This window comes from Schistocerca americana, chromosome 1, assembly GCF_021461395.2.
Source record: "Schistocerca americana isolate TAMUIC-IGC-003095 chromosome 1, iqSchAmer2.1, whole genome shotgun sequence".
In the NCBI taxonomy this organism is placed as follows: Eukaryota; Metazoa; Arthropoda; class Insecta; order Orthoptera; family Acrididae; genus Schistocerca; species Schistocerca americana.
In genome coordinates this window covers 1,136,551,402-1,136,571,486 of record NC_060119.1, presented here as the reverse complement: position 1 = coordinate 1,136,571,486, position 20,085 = coordinate 1,136,551,402, and the positions used below count along the sequence as shown (strand labels likewise).

The 20,085-nt window shown below is 44.3% G+C and overlaps 1 protein-coding gene across 1 annotated transcript in view; it reads left to right on the top strand.

Annotated features, from left to right (window-relative positions):
• Positions 1 to 9,003: 9,003 nt before the first annotated feature.
• LOC124597181 (proteoglycan Cow) overlaps positions 9,004 to 20,085 on the top strand; it is a gene marked incomplete at its 5' end in the record, with an annotated part of 285,759 nt that continues 274,677 nt past the window's right edge. Inside the window, one exon of the mRNA XM_047135921.1 lies at positions 9,004 to 9,145. Within this exon, the coding sequence (XP_046991877.1) occupies positions 9,004 to 9,145 (142 nt within the window). The remainder of the gene's footprint in view (positions 9,146 to 20,085) is intronic.

Below are 20,085 nucleotides of genomic sequence, written 5' to 3'. Positions count from 1 at the left end.
CTGTGTCAAACGCTGTTTCTAGCTTGACAGATGCTAAGTCATGTTTTCATTATCAAGCGCAACGTCAGATTTACTTCTGCCTTTTCTCTTTTGAATCGAAGCACTTCTCTCTTGATGTCAGTGTTTCCGTCTTTCTCTATGGCTTATACCGAATTTTTCTGAGTTTTTCAGTCGTGCAGCTTATCTTTGCAACATGTCCCTGCTTATAGCAGCATCCTTGCCTGAAAATCGTCGATATGAAAGGGAGCAAAAACAAGACGATATTTATCACACTGTGAACGTTAATCATCTACAGGCTGATCCTATTAGGGCGAGCCAAGCCGTTTTTTCTACATCTACATCTACATTGATACTCCGCAAATCACATTTAAGTGCCTGGCAGAGGGTTCATCGAACCACCTTCACAGTTCTCTATTATTCCAATCTCGTATTTCGCGCGGAAAGAATGAACAGCTATATCTTTCCGTACGAGCTCTGCTTTCCCTTATTTTATCGTGGCGATTGTGTCTCCCTGTGTAGATCGGTGTCAACAAAATATTTTCGCATTCGGAGGAGAAAGTTGGTGATTGGAATTTAGTGAAAGATTCCGTCGCAACGAAAAACGCCTTTCTTTTAATGATTTCCAGCCCAAATCCTCTATCGTTTCTGTGACACTCTCTCTCATATTTCGTGATAATACAAAACGTGCTGCCTTTCTTTGAACTTCTTCTATGTACTCCGTCAGTCCTACCGGTTAAGGATCCACCACCGCGCAGCAGTATTCTAAAATAGGACGGACAAGCGTAGTCTAAGCAGTCTCCTTAGTAGGTCTGTTATATTTTCTAAGTGTCCTTCCAATAAAACGCAGTCTTTGGTTAGCATTCCCCACAACATTTTCTGTGTGTTCTTTCCAATTTAAGTTGTTCGTAACTGTAAAACCTAGGTATTTAGTTGAATTTACGACTTTTAGATTAGACTGATTTATCGTGTTACCGAAGTTTAACGAGTTCCTTTTAGCACTCATGTGGATGACCTCACACTTTTCGTTATTTAGGGTCAACTGCCACTTTTCGCATCATTCAGATATTTTTTCTAAATCGATTTTGCAGTTTGTTTTGATCTTCTGATGACTTTATTAGTCGATAAACAACAGCGTCATCTTTCATCTTACATTTTACTTTATCACAGTGAGTGTGTACCTTATTCTTCAGTGTCCACTGTACGGACGACGTCATCTGGGAATCACTGCCTTGTAGTTCTGCGTTAGGTTGACACGTAGTGTATCTATCAACTTTAAAAGATAACAAACATGGCGAGTGTAAGTAGTAATTTCATACGGTTGCGAAATACAAGTACATAAACTGGTAGTTACGGTTCAAATGGCTCTGAGCACTATGGGACTTAACATCTGAGGTCATCAGTCCCCTAGAACTTAGAACTACTTAAACCTAAATAACCTAAGGACATCACACACATCCATGTCCGAGGCAGGACTGGACCCCCCCCGACCGTAGCGGTCGCGCGGTTCCAGATTGAAGCGCCCAGAACCGCTCGGCCACAGAGGCTGGCAAATTGGTAGTTATTCTGGGTTGTAACACGTACCAGCAGACCCACTACAGCTTGAAAATGCCTTCAAACATTCCCCGTTTCTGTGGTTGCGTTGCTGAATTGGTCGCGGGAAGGCTTCCACGGCACGGCCTAAGATACACTGCGGAATGGCGCTATTTTTGCACCGAATGGCAGCCTAATGTTCGGCAAAAGATTGATAGAGATCTTTCCCTTCACCACTGATAAAGTAATCCAGAGCTCTTGAATCTAGTTGACGGTATGGGAACGTCACAAGGCCAGGGCGTGGTATTAAACGGTTTCACGATATTTGGTGGAATTTGGGCATACTTTGGCGGGCTGTGTGAGCCATTGCAGCACCCTACCTACTGAAATATAAATTATGTTCAGCCAGCTATTTTGTTGGAATTCGGAATGAGAAAATTTTACAGTTCAGGTCGGCACTCACTGTAGCTACCCGTAAGGCGTCATCCTCAGTACATTAGCGACTAATAATCGCTGACACGCCAGCTGTACGCCATCCCGCAACTTTTGGATTCCCCGGGTGTAACCTCAAAACAACATTCCCCTGCCGAAGATTTAGTAACGAAATTCTGCATTATTTGTCGTACGACCTTCACCCTTGCTGCGCTTATCGGAATACTTAGACTCCAAACAAGCCGTGAATGTGAAGTTAACCAATATTATGAATGGCCACTTGGGTGCTGCACTTCCGCTGGTGAATTGAAAATACACGTCCCTAACAACCACTCTGACGTAATGTAACTGTGTTACGACCTCGATCAGAACTGTTGCAATAGGCTATCATTTATGTTCCGAAGCGTGAGGTGCATGTAATCGGGATTCGGTTTTCCAACAAAATTCAATCATTTTACGCTTTCACTTCAATGCCAGCATGGGCTGTTATTCTGACAACTTAACAGTATTTACGGAACAACAGTGCTTATATTCAGCACTGGCTTAGCGCTAGCGTTTCCATCTGAAGGTAAATACTAACACTAAATAACACCTGTGGTCAGTATTGAAAGAATAAAATCTGTACTTTACTTTTGTATTTAACTGAAAAATATTACTGAAACCTTTTCCTTTTGTATGACCAGTTCACTTGAAAAAAAGATCGATGGAAACAAGATCATTACGGCTTGGCATTTCAGCTGTGAATGATGAAAAAAATTACTCTGAGATAATTAGTAATATTCAGATATGAAATTTTCACTCGGCAGCGGAGTGTGCGCTGGTTTTGAAACTTCCTGGCAGATTAAAACTGTGTTCTGAACCGAGACTCGAACTAAGCCATGTCTCCGCAATGTCCTCTCTTCCAGTAGTGCTAGTCCTGCAAGGTTCGCAGGAAAACTTCTGTGAAGTTTGGAAGGTAGGAGACGAGGTACTGGCGGAAGTAAAATTGTGAGGACCGCTCGTGAGTCGTGCTTGGGTAGCTCAGTTGGTAGAGCACTTGCCAGCGAAAGGCAAAGGTCCCGAGTTCGAGTCTCGGTCCGGCACACAGTTTTAATATTCAGATAGCTTGGATTTTACGTTAAACTTGAAAATGAATGCAAGTCAGAATTATTCACTGTAGCATATGTTACCATTCAAAACACACAGTCTCATTCTTGATAGAGAACTTTAATAATCATTTTTTAAGTAAACGACTTGTTAACACTGCTGTTGCAAATAATGAACCAATATTTTTAAAATGGCAAAAATAAACTGGATAAGAAATGTTTGTGGTAGAATAATTAAAACTAATCACCAAGAATCAATAAACTATAATGTACCAAAACCAAAGTTCAAGACATACACTAAGGTGACTTACTCTGTACACAATTGTAGACATAATTGCGTAGGCTTCCGCGGCCAGAGTCAGTCGATATAAAAGTTTTCTGGGTATAGTACCGCGTCATAATGTAAAAACTACTGTTGCTGGAGAAAAACCAAGACCCAGAAGAAGGCCTCTGCAATGGTAGCCGAAACGTTGGTTTTTCTCCAGCAGCAGTAGTTTTTACATTATGACGCGGTACTATACCCAGAAAACTTTTATGTCAATTGTAGATATGATTTTTCAAGTAAGATTTTGATAAAGGCTTCCACCGCTCCATGCGACGCTATTTGCCTGATTCCGCAGCATCCAACGCGCATTTCGTCAGGGTGGCCAACTGAATACGTACCACCCAGTATTTATGAATGACTTTGCTTCGACAAGCACGGTTAAGAAATCCATCGCAGCAGAGTTGGACGAAGTGTTTCCGGTGCTGACGTGGAGTGATTTAGCGTGGCAGCAGGGAGAGCCTAAATCAGATGGCGGCGCTGCGCCTCCCGTCTCGGTCAGCCACCGAGCGTCCAGTGTGTTGTCGAGAAGGTTGGTGGGCCTTGCAGAAGCGGCGTGATCAGTGCGCAGGCCCAGCAAGGCATCCATCAGCGGCCAGACAACAGATTAGCGTGCCGGGGGGTTCCCCTCCCCAGCGTGCCGGGGTCTACGACGGATCGCCGCTGCTGCTCCGTGCGACCGCGATTTACCGACGCTATCCTGGGCTTCCCCCGCTCCCAAATGGAGATTTATCCTTCCCGGTTTTCCATAGCGCTCTCACCGGCACTGCTTAGCCGATATCTGCCGAGAAAAATTGCTTTTCTCCTACTCCTTTCCACACAGTAACTTGGAATTGTTTCATGTGTTCACTTCGTAAACCGACCATTCTCCACTTGCGTTATATAATCGTTACGATCAGCGTGGCTTTAGCAAAGGTAAACGGACCAGAGAGGCAGTTCTGCAGTTGCGCTAGATAACTGAAGTAAAAACGAAAAATACTCAAAACACGTTAATAGGATTTTTTGACCTAGAAAAAGCGTCAGGTACTGTAAAATTGTGCAACAAGTTTGAGATTCTGAGGAAAATATGGGTAACTTAGAGGGAAAGACGGGTAATATAGAATCTGTACAAGAGCCAAATGGGAGCAATAAGAGGGCAAGAAGAAGAACGAAGTGCTCTGATTAACAGGGTGTAAGACAGGGATGTAGTCTTTCGCCGTACTGTTCAATCTACACATCGAAGAAGCAATGACAGAAATGACGGAAAGTGGAATTAAAATTCAAGGTGAAAGGATATGAATTATGAAATTCTGTGATGACATTTCTACCCTCAGTGAAAACGAAGAAAAATTGGAATGAACAGTCTACTGAGTACTGAATACGGATTGAGAGTAAAGTGAAGTAAGATGAAAGAGATGAGAGGCAGCAGGAACGAGAACTGCGAGAAACTGAACTTAAGGATTGGTGATCACGAAGCAGATGAAGTTAGGGAATTCTGCTAGTTAGGCAGCAAAGTAGCAAGGAGGACGTAATAAGCAGACTAGCAACGACGAAAGGAGCGCTCTTGGCCGAGAGAAGTCTACTAGTGTCAAACGTAGGCCTTAATTTGAGGAAGAAACTTCTGTGAATGTACGTCTCGAGCAGAGCGTTGTGTGGCAGTGAAACATGGACTGTGGGAAAACCGTAACAGAAGAGAATCGAAGCGTCTGAGATGTGATGCTACAGAAGAATGTTGAAAATTATGTGGACTGACAAGGAATGAGAATGCTGTCCGCAGAATCGGCGAGGAGAGGAATATAGCGAAACCACAAGAAGAAGTGACTGGATGCTAGTGCATTTTTATTTATTTTTATTTACACGTCAAGTCCCGTAGGACCAAATTGAGGAGCAAATCGCCAAGGTCATGGAACGTTTCAGTACATGAAATTACAACATAAAAGTAATAACAGATAAAAATAAATGTTCATGAACCTGAAAAAAGTCAGTCCATAGGTTTAAGTAAACGCTTTCAGCAATACAATAAGAAAGGAACAATAGATGTGTTAAGGCATCAGAGAATGACCTCCATGGTACCAGAGGGAGCCGTGGAGCGTAAAGACTGTGGGGGAAGACAGAGTTGCAGTACATCCAGCAAATAATTGTGGATGTAGGAGGAAGTGTTTCTCTGCGATGAAAAAGTCGGTGCAGACGGGCTGCACCAAACCTATCAGAAGATTAATGACTCAAAAAATCTTTTTCTATTTTAAAAAGCAGTACAATGAATCCACTATAATGTGTGCTTATTTACGCACAAACAGTTTTGTTCAAGCGACGATTTTCATATCACAGATACTATTACAGCAACATGAAGGATGATTTCTTCGCACCAGATGCATAATGACTATCAGTTGCAGCATCTTTCAGGTCTTACGTGTGTCCCTTGGCCCATACATTTAGCTATTGGTCACTGTGTGCACAAATTGAGAGTCCATTGCACTGTTCAGCCTACCACCCCGCCAAAGTCGCATCGTAAACTGACGACTGAATTAGCCGAGTTCTTTGAATTACGATGACAAAACCTGTGGCTGTATTTGAATCTAACGCCGTTTATTCTTCTTAAAACGTTTCGGTACCACACGGTGCCATCTTCAGGCCGCGAACGTAATCTGGCAACCACAACGATTTTCTTGTGCGATGAGCAGAGTCGAATGCAGTGGGCCAAAATTAAATGCACTCCGTACCTACCTGAGTCTGTTTTCATAGGAGCGCAGCGTTATTGAGAGGTTGAGAGCGATGGGTTGGAAGTTGAAGTTGTCACACCAAGAAAATTTTTATTCCAAAGGAACAAATTGTTTCACTCATGAAGCCAGTACTACACCAAAACAATAAAACCTGCACAGATTTACTGTAGTGTGACTTAACAATAATTACAAGGAATTAATGATTTGTGTCACCGCGACTTGCAGGATTTATAACAACGTGCGTTAATGCAGGTGGTTTACAATCGGGAATCAGCATCTGTCACCAAGATTAGACGTACACAACTCCCGGAAAAACTCGACAATTGCACCCACAATAATTATACAACTCTATCACAAAATATGAAATAATGAAACAAATCATACAACAATAAACATGTGTAAACAAATAACTTCAGATCCACACAAATCACGTAAACCCCAAAAATTTCAGAGCACTGAATAAATATATACGAAAAATCTGATAATTATAAATAAAGAACTATTAATATTTAAAAATTCATATGACAGGCAATAATTAATGCCGATACCATAATATAACTTGAATCTACATCTATATGGTCTGCATGATTACTCTGCAATTTAAAATTAAGTGCGTGGTAGAGGGTTCATTGTACCACCTTCAAGCTATTTCTCTACGGTTCCACTCTTAAACAGCGCGCGTGTAAAACGAGCACTTAATTTTTTCTGTGCGAGCCCTGATTTCCCTTATTTTATCATGATGATCATTTCTATGCACGTGGAAGCCAACAGAATATTTTCGCATTCGGAAAAGGAAGTTGGTTCAAATGGCTCTGAGCACTATGGGACTTAACTTCTGAGGCCATCAGTCCCCTAGAACTTAGAACTACTTAAACCTAACTAACCTAAGGACATCACACACATCCATGCCCGAGGCAGGATTCGAACCTGCGACCGTAGCGGTCGCTCGTTTCCAGACTGTAGCGCCTAGAACCGCTCGGTCACGCCGGCCGGCAGGAAGTTGGTGATTGAAATTATGCGAGAAGATTGTACCGCAACGAAGAACTCCTTTGTTTAATGAATGCCATCCTTTTGCACTCATCATTCCCCAATTTCGCGATAATGCAAAACGAGCTTCCTTTATTTGAACTTTTTCGATGCCCTCTGTTAGTTCCATCTCATGTGCATCCCACAGCGCACGGCACTATACCAGAAAAGGGAAGGCAAGCGTGTTGTATGTTGTCTTTTTAGACGATCTGTTGCATTTTGTGAGTCTTCTGCCAATAAATCGCAGGCTTTGGTTTGCTTTACCCAAAATATTATCTTTGTGATCGTTTCAATAGAAGTTATTCGTAACTGTAATACCTAAGTATTTCGTTGAATTTAGAATTTTCCAGTTTGAGAGAGTTATCGTGTAACCGAAATTTGGTGGATTTCTTTTATTACTCATGTCGATTATTTTCATTATGTGCACTTTTTGAACAATGCAGATCTCTTCTCTAAATACTCGTGCAGTTGGTGTTCATCATCTGATGACTTACGAAGACGGTAAATGACAGCATCATGTGCAAAGAATCTAAGGGGTCTGCTCAGATTGTCTCTATGTCGTTTACGTAGATTAGGAACAGCAGCGGGCCCTCAACACTTGGTTTGGGAACGCCAGATATTACTTCCGATTTACTCCATGAGTTTTCGTGACCTAGAATAGTATGTAACTTGTGTTTGGAGCTGAGTTGTACAGCAATACCGTGTTGGAAATATACACTGAACAGGCAAAGAAACTGGTACACCTGCCTAATAACGTGTAGGGCACCCGCGAGCACGCAGGAGTGCCGCAACACGTCGTGGCATGGACTCGACTAATGTCTGAAGTAGTACCGGAGGGAACTGACACCATGAATCCTGCAGGCCGTTCCATAAATACGTAAGAGTCCGAGGGGGTGGAGATCTCTTCTGAGTAGCACGTTGCAAAGCATCCCAGATCTGCTGAATAATGTTCAGATCTGGGGAGTTTGGTGGCCAGTGAACGTTTTTAAACTCAGAAGAGTATTACTGGAGGCACTCTGTAGCAATTCTGGACGTGTGGGGCATCGCATTGTCGTGCTGGAATTGCACGACAGACACGAATGGATGCAGGTGATCAGACAAGATGCTTAATACGTGCCACCTGTCAGAATCGTGTCTAGACGTAACAGGGGTCCCATATCACTCCAACTGCACACACCCCACACCATTGCAGTGCCTCCATCTGCTTGAACAGTCCCTTTCTGACATGCAGGGACCATGGATTCATGAGGTTGTCTCCATATCCGTACACATCCACCCGCTCGATACAATTTGAAACTTGATTCGTCCGACCAGGCAACATGTTTCGCTGTTGACGGGCCAGGTGAGGCGTAAAGCTTTGTGTCGTTCAGTCATCAAGTGCACATGAGTGGGCCTTCAGCTCCGAAAGCCCATATCGATGATGTTTTGCTGAATGGCTCGGACGCTGACACCTGATGGCCCAGCATTGAAGTCTGCAGCAATTTGCGGAAGGGTTGCACTTCTGTCACGTTCAACGATTCTATCCAGTCGTCGTTGAACCTGTTCTTGCAGGATCTTTTTACGGCCGCAGCGACGTCGGAGATTTGATGTTTTGCAAGCTTCCTGATATTCACGGTACACTCTTGAAATGGTCTTACGGGAAAATCCCCACTTCATCGCTGCCTGGGAGATGCTGTGTTCCATCACTCAACATCACTTAAGTCTTTTTAACGTGCCACTGTAGCAGCAGTAACCGATTTAACAACTACGCTAGACACTTATGTTAGATAGCCGTTGCCGCCCGCAGCGTCGTATTCTGCCTGTTTACATATCTCTGTACTTGAATACACATGCGTATACCAGTTTCTTTGGCGCTTCAATCTAGTTTCACGAGTTGATTGAGAGCGTGTGGTAAGAAGTGCCTTTGTTGTTGCAGGATGAAGGGCGCGCCATCAGCGGAACCGGCGGTCCCAGCAGCAGCGGCAGCAACAGCAACAGCAACGGCAACGGCAACTCTGCTGCCGGCGGAGGGAAGACCGCCGAGAAGAAGCACTGGATCCACGACCCCAGCAGTGAGTAGGCGCAGTTCTCTGCTGACGACCTGCCTGCCACTGTGCTGCCATTGTGTGCTAAACAGCTGCGCGCGGTGCTGGGCGAATGGTCGGCAAGCTACCAAGAACTTAAAACACACACCCCTCCCCACTTCCTCTCCGACTAGTAGTCTAATTAAAAAAATACCGTGTTTCTAATGGTTTGGTACTAATTTGGGATAAGGCATCGAATCCGGAGTGAAAGTACACTAATGGCCATTAAAATTGCTACACCACGAAGATGACGTGCTACAAACGCGAAATTTAACCGACAGGAAGAGGATGCTGTGATGTGCAAATGATTAGCTTTTCAGAGCATTCACACAATGTCGGCGCCGATGGCATCACCTACATCGTGCTGACATGAGGAAAGTTTCCAACCTATTTCTCATACACAAACAACAGTTGACCGGCGTTGCCTGGTGAAACGTTCTTGTGATGCCTCGTGTAAGGAGGAGAAATGCGTACCATCAGGTTTCAGACTTTGATAAAGGTCGGATTGTAGCCTATGGCGATTGCGGTTTATCGTATCGCGACATTGCTGCTCGCGTTGGTCGAGATCCAATGTCTGTTAGCAGAATATGGAATCGGTGGGTTCAGGATGGTAATACGGAACGGCCTCGTATCACTAGCAGTCGAGATGACAGGCATCTTATCCGCATGGCTGTAACGGCTGTAACGTTTGTAGCAGCATGGACTATCAGCTCGGAGACCATGGCTGCGGTTACCCTTGACGCTGCATCACAGACAGGAGCGCCTGCGACGAACCTGGGAGCACGAATGGCAAAACGTCATTTTTTCGGATGAATCCAGGTTCTGTTTACAGCATCATGATGGTTGCATCCGTGTTGGCGACATCGCGGTGAACGCACATTGGAAGCGTGTATTCGTCATCGCCATACTGACGTATCACCCGGCGTGGTGGTATGGGATGCCATTGGTTACACTTCTCGGTCACCTGTTGTTCGCATTGACGACGCTTTGAACAGTGGACGTTACATTTCAATGTGTTACGACCCGTGGCTCTACCCTTCAGGCCGGCCCGAGTGGCCGAGCGGTTCTAGGCGCTACATTCTGGAATTGCGCCACCGCTACGGTCGCAGGTTCGAATCCTGCCGCGGGCATGGATGTGTGTGGTGTCCTTAGGTTAGTTAGGATTAAGTAGTTCTAAGTTCTAGGGGACTGATGACCGAAGAAGTTAAGTCCCATAGTGCTCAGAGCCATTTGAACCATTCTACCCTTCATTCGATCCCTGCGAAACCGTACATTTCACCAGGATAACGCACGACCGCATGTTACAGGTCCTGTACGGGCCTTTCTGGATACAGAAAATGTTCGACTGCTGCCCTGGCCAGCACATTCTCCAGATCTCTCACCAATTGAAAACGTCTGGTCAATGGTGGCCGAGCAACTGGCTCGTCACAATACGCCATTCACTACTCTTGATGAACTGTGGTATCGTGTTGAAGCTGCATGGGCAGCTGTACCTGTAGACGCCATCCAAGCTCTATTTGACTCAATGCCCAGGCGTATCATGGCCGTTATTATTGCCAGAGGTGGTTGTTCTGGGTACTGATTTCTCAGGATCTATGCACCCAAATTGCGTGAAAATGTAATCACATGTCAGTTCTAGTATAATATATTTGTCCAATGAATACTCGTTTATCATCTGCATTTTTTCTTGGTGTAGCAATTTTAATGGCCAGTAGTGTATTATTCAAGTTGCTCTTCTCAGTAACTATGGCATACTGCAGTCAAACTTGCGTACCTAAATTACATCTACATCTACATCTACATTTATACTCCGCAAGCCACCCAACGGTGTGTGGCGGAGGGCACTTTACGTGCCACTGTCATTACCTCGCTTTCCTGTTCCAGTCGCGTATGGTTCGCGGGAAGAACGACTGTCTGAAAGCCTCCGTGCGCGCCCTAATCTCTCTAATTTTACATTCGTGATCTCCTCGGGAGGTATAAGTAGGGGGAAGCAATATATTCGATACCTCATCCAGAAACGCACCCTCTCGAAACCTGGCGAGCAAGCTACACTGCGATGCAGAGCGCCTCTCTTGCAGAGTCTGCCACTTGAGTTTGTTAAACATGTCCGTAACGCTATCACGCTTACCAAATAACCCTGTGACGAAACGCGCCGCTGGATCTTCTCTATCTCCTCCGTCAAACCGATCTGGTACGTATCCCACACTGATGAGCAATACTCAAGTATAGGTCGAACGAGTGTTTTGTAAGCCACCTCCTTTGTTGATGGACTACATTTTCTAAGGACTATCCCAATGAATCTCAACCTGGTACCCGCCTTACCAACAATTAATTTTACATGATCATTCCACTTCAAATCGTTCCGCACGAATACTCCCAGATATTTTACAGAAGTAACTGCTACCAGTGTTTGTTCCGCTATCATATAATCATACAATAAAGGATCCTTCTTTCTATGTATTCGCAATACATTACGTTTGTCTATGTTAAGGGTCAGTTGCCACTCCCTGCACCAAGTGCCTATCCGCTGCAGATCTTAGGAGTGGATATACACATCAACTAGATAGAATTAAAACAATTGCAGCCCTCAGTCACGAAAATGATGTCTTTTTGACTTAGGTTTGGGCCAGATCTGCGATCAGAGTCTAATGCTACCCAGCTGGACATTTGGTGCAGCCCTTAGTGGCCTCCCTCTATGTTTTCTATTTTAATATTGCGTGACTAAAGCGTTATCCCTTCATACTTATTTTATACGTGTCATGCCAGTTTTAAATGTCTTATTTCTGATGAGGCACTCTTAGAAGCGGCCTAAACCTAGTCAAAAAGACGTCATTTTCGCGTCCGAGCACTGCAGTTGTTTTAATTTTACCTTGTAACGGTCGCTGACAACGCAGCCATGTTTAAAGCTTTAACATCAACTAGACCTAAGAGCCACAGTTCAGAAGCAGCCTAATATGTTGTTCGAGTAAGCACAGCCAATGCGGCTGTCTGCTAACACTTTAATAGACGATTACTGTTATGACACGTTTTTCTGACCCAGTCTGCACAAAACACACTGCTGCATTAGCGACATGTTATGTAATTTGGGAAAATATTTCGCAGCACCAAATATTTACCAGAGTACCCTAAACAGTCGGTGAACACTGTACAAACACTTCCCAGCAAATTTATTGTCGATTCTAGTTTCAACTCTATTATTTCAGCCCCAGTTCATGATTACTAGTGGTTTGATGCGTACTGTTTGTTTCTGCACTGAATATCGCCGTTCCACATCTATTACGCGGCACCCCACACGCGCAAACAAATGAAAAGCGACACTAATTCTTGTTTCTACGTATCACTTGATCCGAAAGAGACGTAATCTCTAATCGGTCTTCCGTCTGCTTTGATGCATCCCGCCACGAATTCCTCTCCGTTGTCAACCTCTTCATCTCAGAGTAGCACTTGCAACCTACATCCTCAATTATTTATCGGATGTATTGCAATTTCTGTCTTTCCCCTTCGGTTTTTACCCTCTACAGCTCTCTCGACTACCATTGAAGTCATTCCCCGATGTCTTAACAAATGTCCTACCATCCTTCCCCCTTTCTCTACCGAATTTTTTCCACACTTTCCTGCCGCGACGTTTCTGTGGAGAACCTAATTTTTCGTTTTATCAGCCCAACTAATTTCCAATATTCTGTAGCACCACATTTCAAAAGCTGCGCATCTCTTCTTTTTCGGTTGTCTTATAGTCCTTGAGACACTACCATACATGACTGTGCTCTAAACGTGTATTCCTAGAAATTTATTCCTCAAATAAAGGCCTGTGTTCGAGATTAGTAGACTTCTCTTGGTCAAGAATGCCCTCTTCGCCTGTGTTAGTCTACTTTCTTTGCCCTCCATTCATCGTGCGTCGTGTGTGATTTTGCTTCCAAGGTGATAGAAGAATTTCTTCACTTCGTCTACCTCTTGCTCTTCTTGCTCTCCAGCTTCGGTGTTAAGTATATCGCTTACCCCATTTCTGCTGCTGCTCATTACTGTAGTCTTTCTTCGGTTTACTTGTAATTTATATTCTCTACTTATTACACTTTACGTTTCAATCAGTCGGTCCCTTTCATTCAGAATAAAAACTGTCATCATCGACTCTCACTGATATCCTTTCCCCCTCCTGCAACTCTCTTCTTTTTCTGTAATTGCATTGACTCCATCCCCGTATCACATCCTTTTCAGTCCGTCTACGCCATTCTTGGTCTTCCAGTATTAGTATTCGGAACTTCTACATATTTTTTACAGCTTACCCCTCTTTTTCCTCAAGTATTTTTTTTACGTCGACAAAGCCTAGAAATGAGTCCTGATTTTTATTGTCTCGCTTCCACTATAAAGCGCAGCGTCAGAAATGCGTATATAATGACCTTTCGTAAAGCCAAAGTAACTCAGGTAAGAGAATATGTTAGGCCCCAACAATTGCCTCAGCAAAATGAAAGTAATGTATACATACTGTTTTTAACCAAGACATTTTCTACAGTAATGGTTTAACGTTTTCGTCTAGGCTGATGATTTCGCTTTACTGCTGAAAAATGGGTGCCTCAGCGATGGTAAATAAACGCCCAAATTCACTGACGGAGATGAAACAAGAGGAACGATTACTTGAGTGTCCCTCCACAATTCCAAACAGCCAGAGAGAGAGAGAGAGAGAGAGAGAGAGAGAGAGAGAGAGAGAGAAAAGTAGGGGGAGAGGAGAGAGAGAGAGAGAGAGAGAGAGAGAGAGAGAGAGAGGTGCTTTCAGAAGGACCCTAAATGGCTGGTATTAGATCACATAAGAGGGGCGAGGTCCACAGATCGCGGTCTACTGGCTAGCGTTGCTGTCTTTGGATCACTGGGTCATGGATTCGATTCCCGGCCGGATTGGGGATTTTCTCAGCCCGAGGACTGGATGTTTGTGTTGTCCTCATCATTTCATCGTCATCATCATCATCATTCATGAAAGTGGAGAGATTAGACTGAGTAAAGATTGGAAATTTGTACGGGCCCTGATAACCGCGCAGTTGAGCGCCTAACAAAACAGTCATCATCATCATCATCATCATCATCAAGAGGGGCGAGTAATGCAATACTTTTTTTCCTCGGCCAATTTCGGTTGAAAAAAATTCTGAATTTGTTGTGGGACATCGTGGAATACTCCAGCTTCGTGAAGTTCCAACTGATGGCGGTGCTATACAGGGTGTTACAAAAAGGTACGGCCAAACTTTCAGGTAACATTCCTCACACACAAATAAAGAAAATATGTTATGTGGACATGTGTCCGGAAACGCTTACTTTCCATGTTAGAGCTCATTTTATTACTTTTCTTCAAGTCACATTAATCATGGAATGGGAACACACAGCAACAGAACGTACCAGCGTGACTTCAAACACACTGTTACAGGAAATGTTCAAAATGTCCTCCGTTAGCGAGGATACATGCATCCACCCTCCGTCGCATGGAACCCTGATTCGCTGATGTAGCCCTGGAGAATGGCGTATTGTATCACAGCCGTACACAATACGACCACGAAGAGTCTCTACATTTGGTACCGGGGCTTTCAAATGCCCCCATAAATGAAAGTCAAGAGGATTGAGGCCAGGAGAGCTTGGAGACCATGGAATTGGTCCGCCTCACCAATCCATCGGTCACCGAATCTGTTGTTGAGAAGCGTACGAACACTTCGACTGAAATGTGCAGGAGCTCCATCGTGCATGAACCACATGTTGTGTCGTACTTGTAAAGGCACATGTTCTAGCAGCACAGGTAGAGTATCCCGTATGAAATCATGATAACGTGCTCCATTGAGAGTAGGTGGAAGAACATGGGGCCCAATCAAGACATCACCAACAATACCTGCCTAAACGTTCACAGAAAATCTGTGTTGATGACGTGATTGCACAATTGCGTGCGGATTCTCGTCAGCCCACACATGTTGAATGTGAAAATTTACAATCACGTTGGAATGAAGCCGTAAAGACAACATTTGCACTGAAATGAGGATTGACACATTGTTGGATGAACCATTCGCAGAAGTGTACCCGTGGAGGCGAATCAGCTGCTGATAGTGCCTGCACACGCTGTACATGGTACGGAAACAACTGGTTCTCCCGTAGCACTCTCCATACAGTGACGTGGTCAACGTTACCTTGTACAGCAGCAACTTCTCTGACGCTGACATTAGGGTTATCGTCAACTGCACGAAGAATTGCCTCGTCCATTGCAAGTGTCCTCGTCGTTCTAGGTCTTCCCCAGTCGCGAGTCATAGGCTGGAATGTTCCGTGCTCCCTAAGACGCCGATCAATTGCTTCGAACGTCTTCCTGTCGGGACACCTTCGTTCTGGAAATCTGTCTCGATGCAAACGTACCGCGCCATGGCTATTGCCCCGTGCTAATCCATACATCAAATGGGCATCTGCCAACTCCGCATTTGTAAACATTCCACTGACAGCAAAACCACGTTCGTGATGAACACTAACCTGTTGATGCTACGTACTGATGTGCTTGATGATAGTACTGTAGAGCAATGAGTCGCATGTCAACACAAGCACCGAAGTCAACATTAGTTTCCTTCAATTGGGCCAAGTGGCGGTGAATCGAGGAAGTACAGTACATACTGACCAACTAAAATGAGCTCTAACATGGAAATTAAGCGTTTCCGGACACATGTCCACATAACATCTTTTCTTTATTTGTGTGTGAGGAATGTTTCCTGAAAGTTTGGCCGTACCTTTTTGTAACACCCTGTATGTGGACTTCAAAGTGACGTCTGTAAAGGAGGTGCGTTCCAAACAGAGCGCTGGAATCGAGTTCCTTTCGTGGGAGAACAGTAGCCTGTAGGATGTGTAAGATGGCCTGGCGGTGAACAAAACCACGGTGAGTCGTTGTGCGACGTGTGTATTATCGTCATAACAAGGTTGCGCAAATCTGTCCGATCTCCCGCATGCTGGCCGGCTGCACACAGCTCTCGCTCTTGGAATGTTGGAACGTGCGGACATTCTCATTCGAGGTGATCGTCGCCACAAAAATGCAGAAGAACTCCTCCTTCTCCATGACAACGCAAAGCCTCACACAAGCCTGCGCACGCGTGAGGAACTCACGAAACTTCATTGGAGCGTTCTTCCTCATCCACCGCACAGGCCGGATCTCGCACCTTCCGACTTCCGTCTGTTTGGCCCAATGAAGGACGCACTCTGCGAGAAGCAGTACATAGATGACGGAGAGGTTATTGATGTAGCAAGACCAGTTGCATGGTTCCAGGCAATCATTCAGGCCGTCTCAGTAAGGTGGCGTAATGCCGCCCCATTGAACGGATATGCTGAAAAATAGAATTTTGTGGCCAAAGATACAGGCTCCCAGGTAGATGCTATTTTTCTTGACTTCCGGAAGGCGTACGATACAGTTCCGCACTGTCGCCTGATAAACAAAGTAAGAGCCTACGGAATATCAGACCAGCTGTGTGGCTGGATTGAAGAGTTTTTAGCAAACAGAACACAGCATGTTGTTATCAATGGAGAGACGTCTACAGACGTTAAAGTAACCTCTGGCGTGCCACAGGGGAGTGTTATGGGACCACTGCTTTTCACAATATATATAAATGACTTAGTAGATAGTGTCGGAAGTTCCATGCGGCTTTTCGCGGATGATGCTGTAGTATACAGAGAAGTTGCTGCATTAGAAAATTGTAGCGAAATACAGGAAGATCTGCAGCGGATAGGCACTTGGTGCAGGGAGTGGCAACTGACCCTTAACATAGACAAATGTAATGTATTGCGAATACATAGAAAGAAGGATCCTTTATTGTATGATTATATGATAGCGGAACAAACACTGGTAGCAGTTACTTCTGTAAAATATCTGGGAGTATGCGTACGGAACGATTTGAAGTGGAATGATCATATAAAATTAATTGTTGGTAAGGCGGGTACCAGGTTGAGATTCATTGGGAGAGTGCTTAGAAAATGTAGTCCATCAACAAAGGAGGTGGCTTACAAAACACTCGTTCGACCTATACTTGAGTATTGCTCATCAGTGTGGGATCCGTACCAGGTCGGGTTGACGGAGGAGATAGAAAAGATCCAAAGAAGAGCGGCGCGTTTCGTCACCGGGTTATTTGGTAACCGTGATAGCGTTACGGAGATGTTTAAGAAACTCAAGTGGCAGACTCTGCAAGAGAGGCGCTCTGCATCGCGGTGTAGCTTGCTGTCCAGGTTTCGAGAGGGTGCGTTTCTGGATGAGGTATCGAATATATTGCTTCCCCCTACTTATACCTCCCGAGGAGATCACGAATGTAAAATTAGAGAGATTAGAGCGCGCACGGAGGCTTTCAGACAGTCGTTCTTCCCGCGAACCATACGCGACTGGAACAGGAAAGGGAGGTAATGACAGTGGCACGTAAAGTGCCCTCCGCCACACACCGTTGGGTGGCTTGCGGAGTATCAATGTAGATGTAGATGTAGAAAGAGTGGGGAATAATTGGGTGTACTGGAATCCTGAATAAAAGCCACCTGCTCTCAGAAAAAAGTGATGCGTTATTTAGTCAACACCTACATCTACATGGTTACTCTGCAATTCACACTTAAATGCCTGGAGGAGGGTTGATCGAACCATTTTCATACTACTTCTCTACCGTTGAACTCTCGAATGGCGCGTGGGAAAAAGAAACACCTAAATCTTTCCGTTCGAGCTCTGATTTCTCTTATTTTATTATGATGATCATTTCTTCCTACGTAGGTGGCTGTCAACAAAATATTTTCGCATTCGGAAATTCGTGATTGAATTTTCGTAAATAGATCTCGCCGCAAAGAAAACCGCCTTTGTTTCAGTGTCTGCCACCCCAACTCGCATATCATATCAGTGACACTCTCACCCCTATTGCGCGATAACACGAAATGAGCTGCCCTTCTTTGCACTTTTTCGATGTCCTCCGTCAATCCTACCTTGTAAGTATCCCATGCCGTGCAGCAATATTCCAGCAGAGGGCGGACAAGTGTAATGTAGGCTATCTCCTTAGTGAGTTTGTCGCATCTTCTATATGTTCTGCCAACAAAGCGCAGTCTTTGTTTCGCTTTCCCCACAATATGATCTATGTGGTCTTTCCCATGTAAGTTGTTTGTAATTGTAATTCCTAGGTATTTAGTCGAATTGACAGCTTTTAGATTTGTGCGATATATCGTATACCCAAAATATATCGGATTTCTTTTCGTACTCGTGTGGATGACCTCGCACTTTTCTTTGTTTAGTGCCAATTGCCACTTTTCGTACCATACAGAAGTTCTCTCTAGATTATTTTGTAATTGGAATTGATCGTCTGATGACTTTACCAGACGGTCAATTACAGTGTCATCTGCAAACAATCTAAGGGGGCTGCTCAGATTATCACCTAGATCATTTATGTAAATCAGAAACAGCAGAGGGCCTATGACACTACCTTGCGGAACGCCAGATATCACTTCTGTTCTGCTCGATGATTTACCGTCTATCGCTACGAACTGTGACCTCTCTGAGAGGAAATCACGAATCCAGTCACACAACTGAGACGATACTCCATATGCACGCAATTTGATTAATAGTCGCTTTTGAGGAACGGTATCAAAAGCCTTCTGAAAATCTAGGAAAATGGAATCGATCTGAGATCCCTTGTTGACAGCACTCATTACTTCACGGGAATAAAGAGCTAGTTGTGTTGCACAAGAACGATATTTTCTGAATCTGTGTTGGTTATGTATCAATAAGCCATTTTCTTCAAGGTGATTCATAATGTTAGAGTACAGTATATGCTCCAAAATCCTATTGCAAATTGAGGTCAGTGATAAGGGTCTGTAATTCAATGGGTTACTTCTATTTCCTTTCTTGAATATTGGTGTGACCTGTCTTTAGGAAAAGACATTTCGTTAAGTGAGCGGTTGTATATGATTGCTAAGAAAGGCGCTTTGTGTCTGCATACTCTGAAAGGAACCTGATTGGTATACCGTCTGGACCGGAAGACTTGCCTTTCTTAAGTTATTTCGCAACACCTAAGATATCTACTTTTATGTAACTCATCCTAACAGCTGTTCTGGTTTCGAATTCTGGAATATTTACTTCGTCTTCTTTCGTGAAGGAATAGCGGAAAACTGTATTTAGTAACTCCGTTTTAGTGGCGCCATCATCGGTAACATTTCCATCGCTATCGCGGAGTGACGGTATTGACTGTTTTTTGCCACTGGTGTACTTGAACGACCAGAATCTCTTTGGGTTTTCTACCATATTTTGAGACAATATTTCATTGTAGAAACTGTTAAAAGCATCTCGCATTGACGTCCGCATTAAATTTCGAGCTTCCGAGAAACTTAGCCAGTCTTCAGGATTTTGCGTTCTTCTGAATTTGGCATGCTTTTTTCGTTGCTTTTGCAACAGTGTTCTGTCGTGTTTTGTGTACCCTGGTGGATCAGTCCCGTCTCTTATTAACTTACGCGGTTTGAATCTGTCTGTTGCTGTCGTAAGATAGCATTATACACGTTTCCACGTATTTACCAGACGGATAAGCATAGCGCACGATTTTGCACCGGCCTTAGCATTCTGGCGGCTGCTTTGTTTACCGTCTTTCCCTCGCGGGACATGGGCCTTCCTCAGATCACGGCGTTAATCTCTTTTTTCTGGAGCAGAAGCAAGAGCGGAAGCTACAGCAGGAGGGAGGCGTAAATCCCATTTTTTACTCCGTTCGGCGGGAGAGCGCGAGATATCCTCGCAGAATTTAGGAGCGGCGCGATGCAGAGATGCCCTGAATCCGCTTCCGGGAGCCAAACTCCCTTCAGTGCCTCTGCTCTCTCTCTCTCTCTCTCTCTCTCTCTTTCTCTCTCTCTCTCTCTGTACACTTACAGAGTCGGAGCCAGGTGGAGGTGAATTAAGTTACACACTGTAAATTCACACGATTACTTCACAG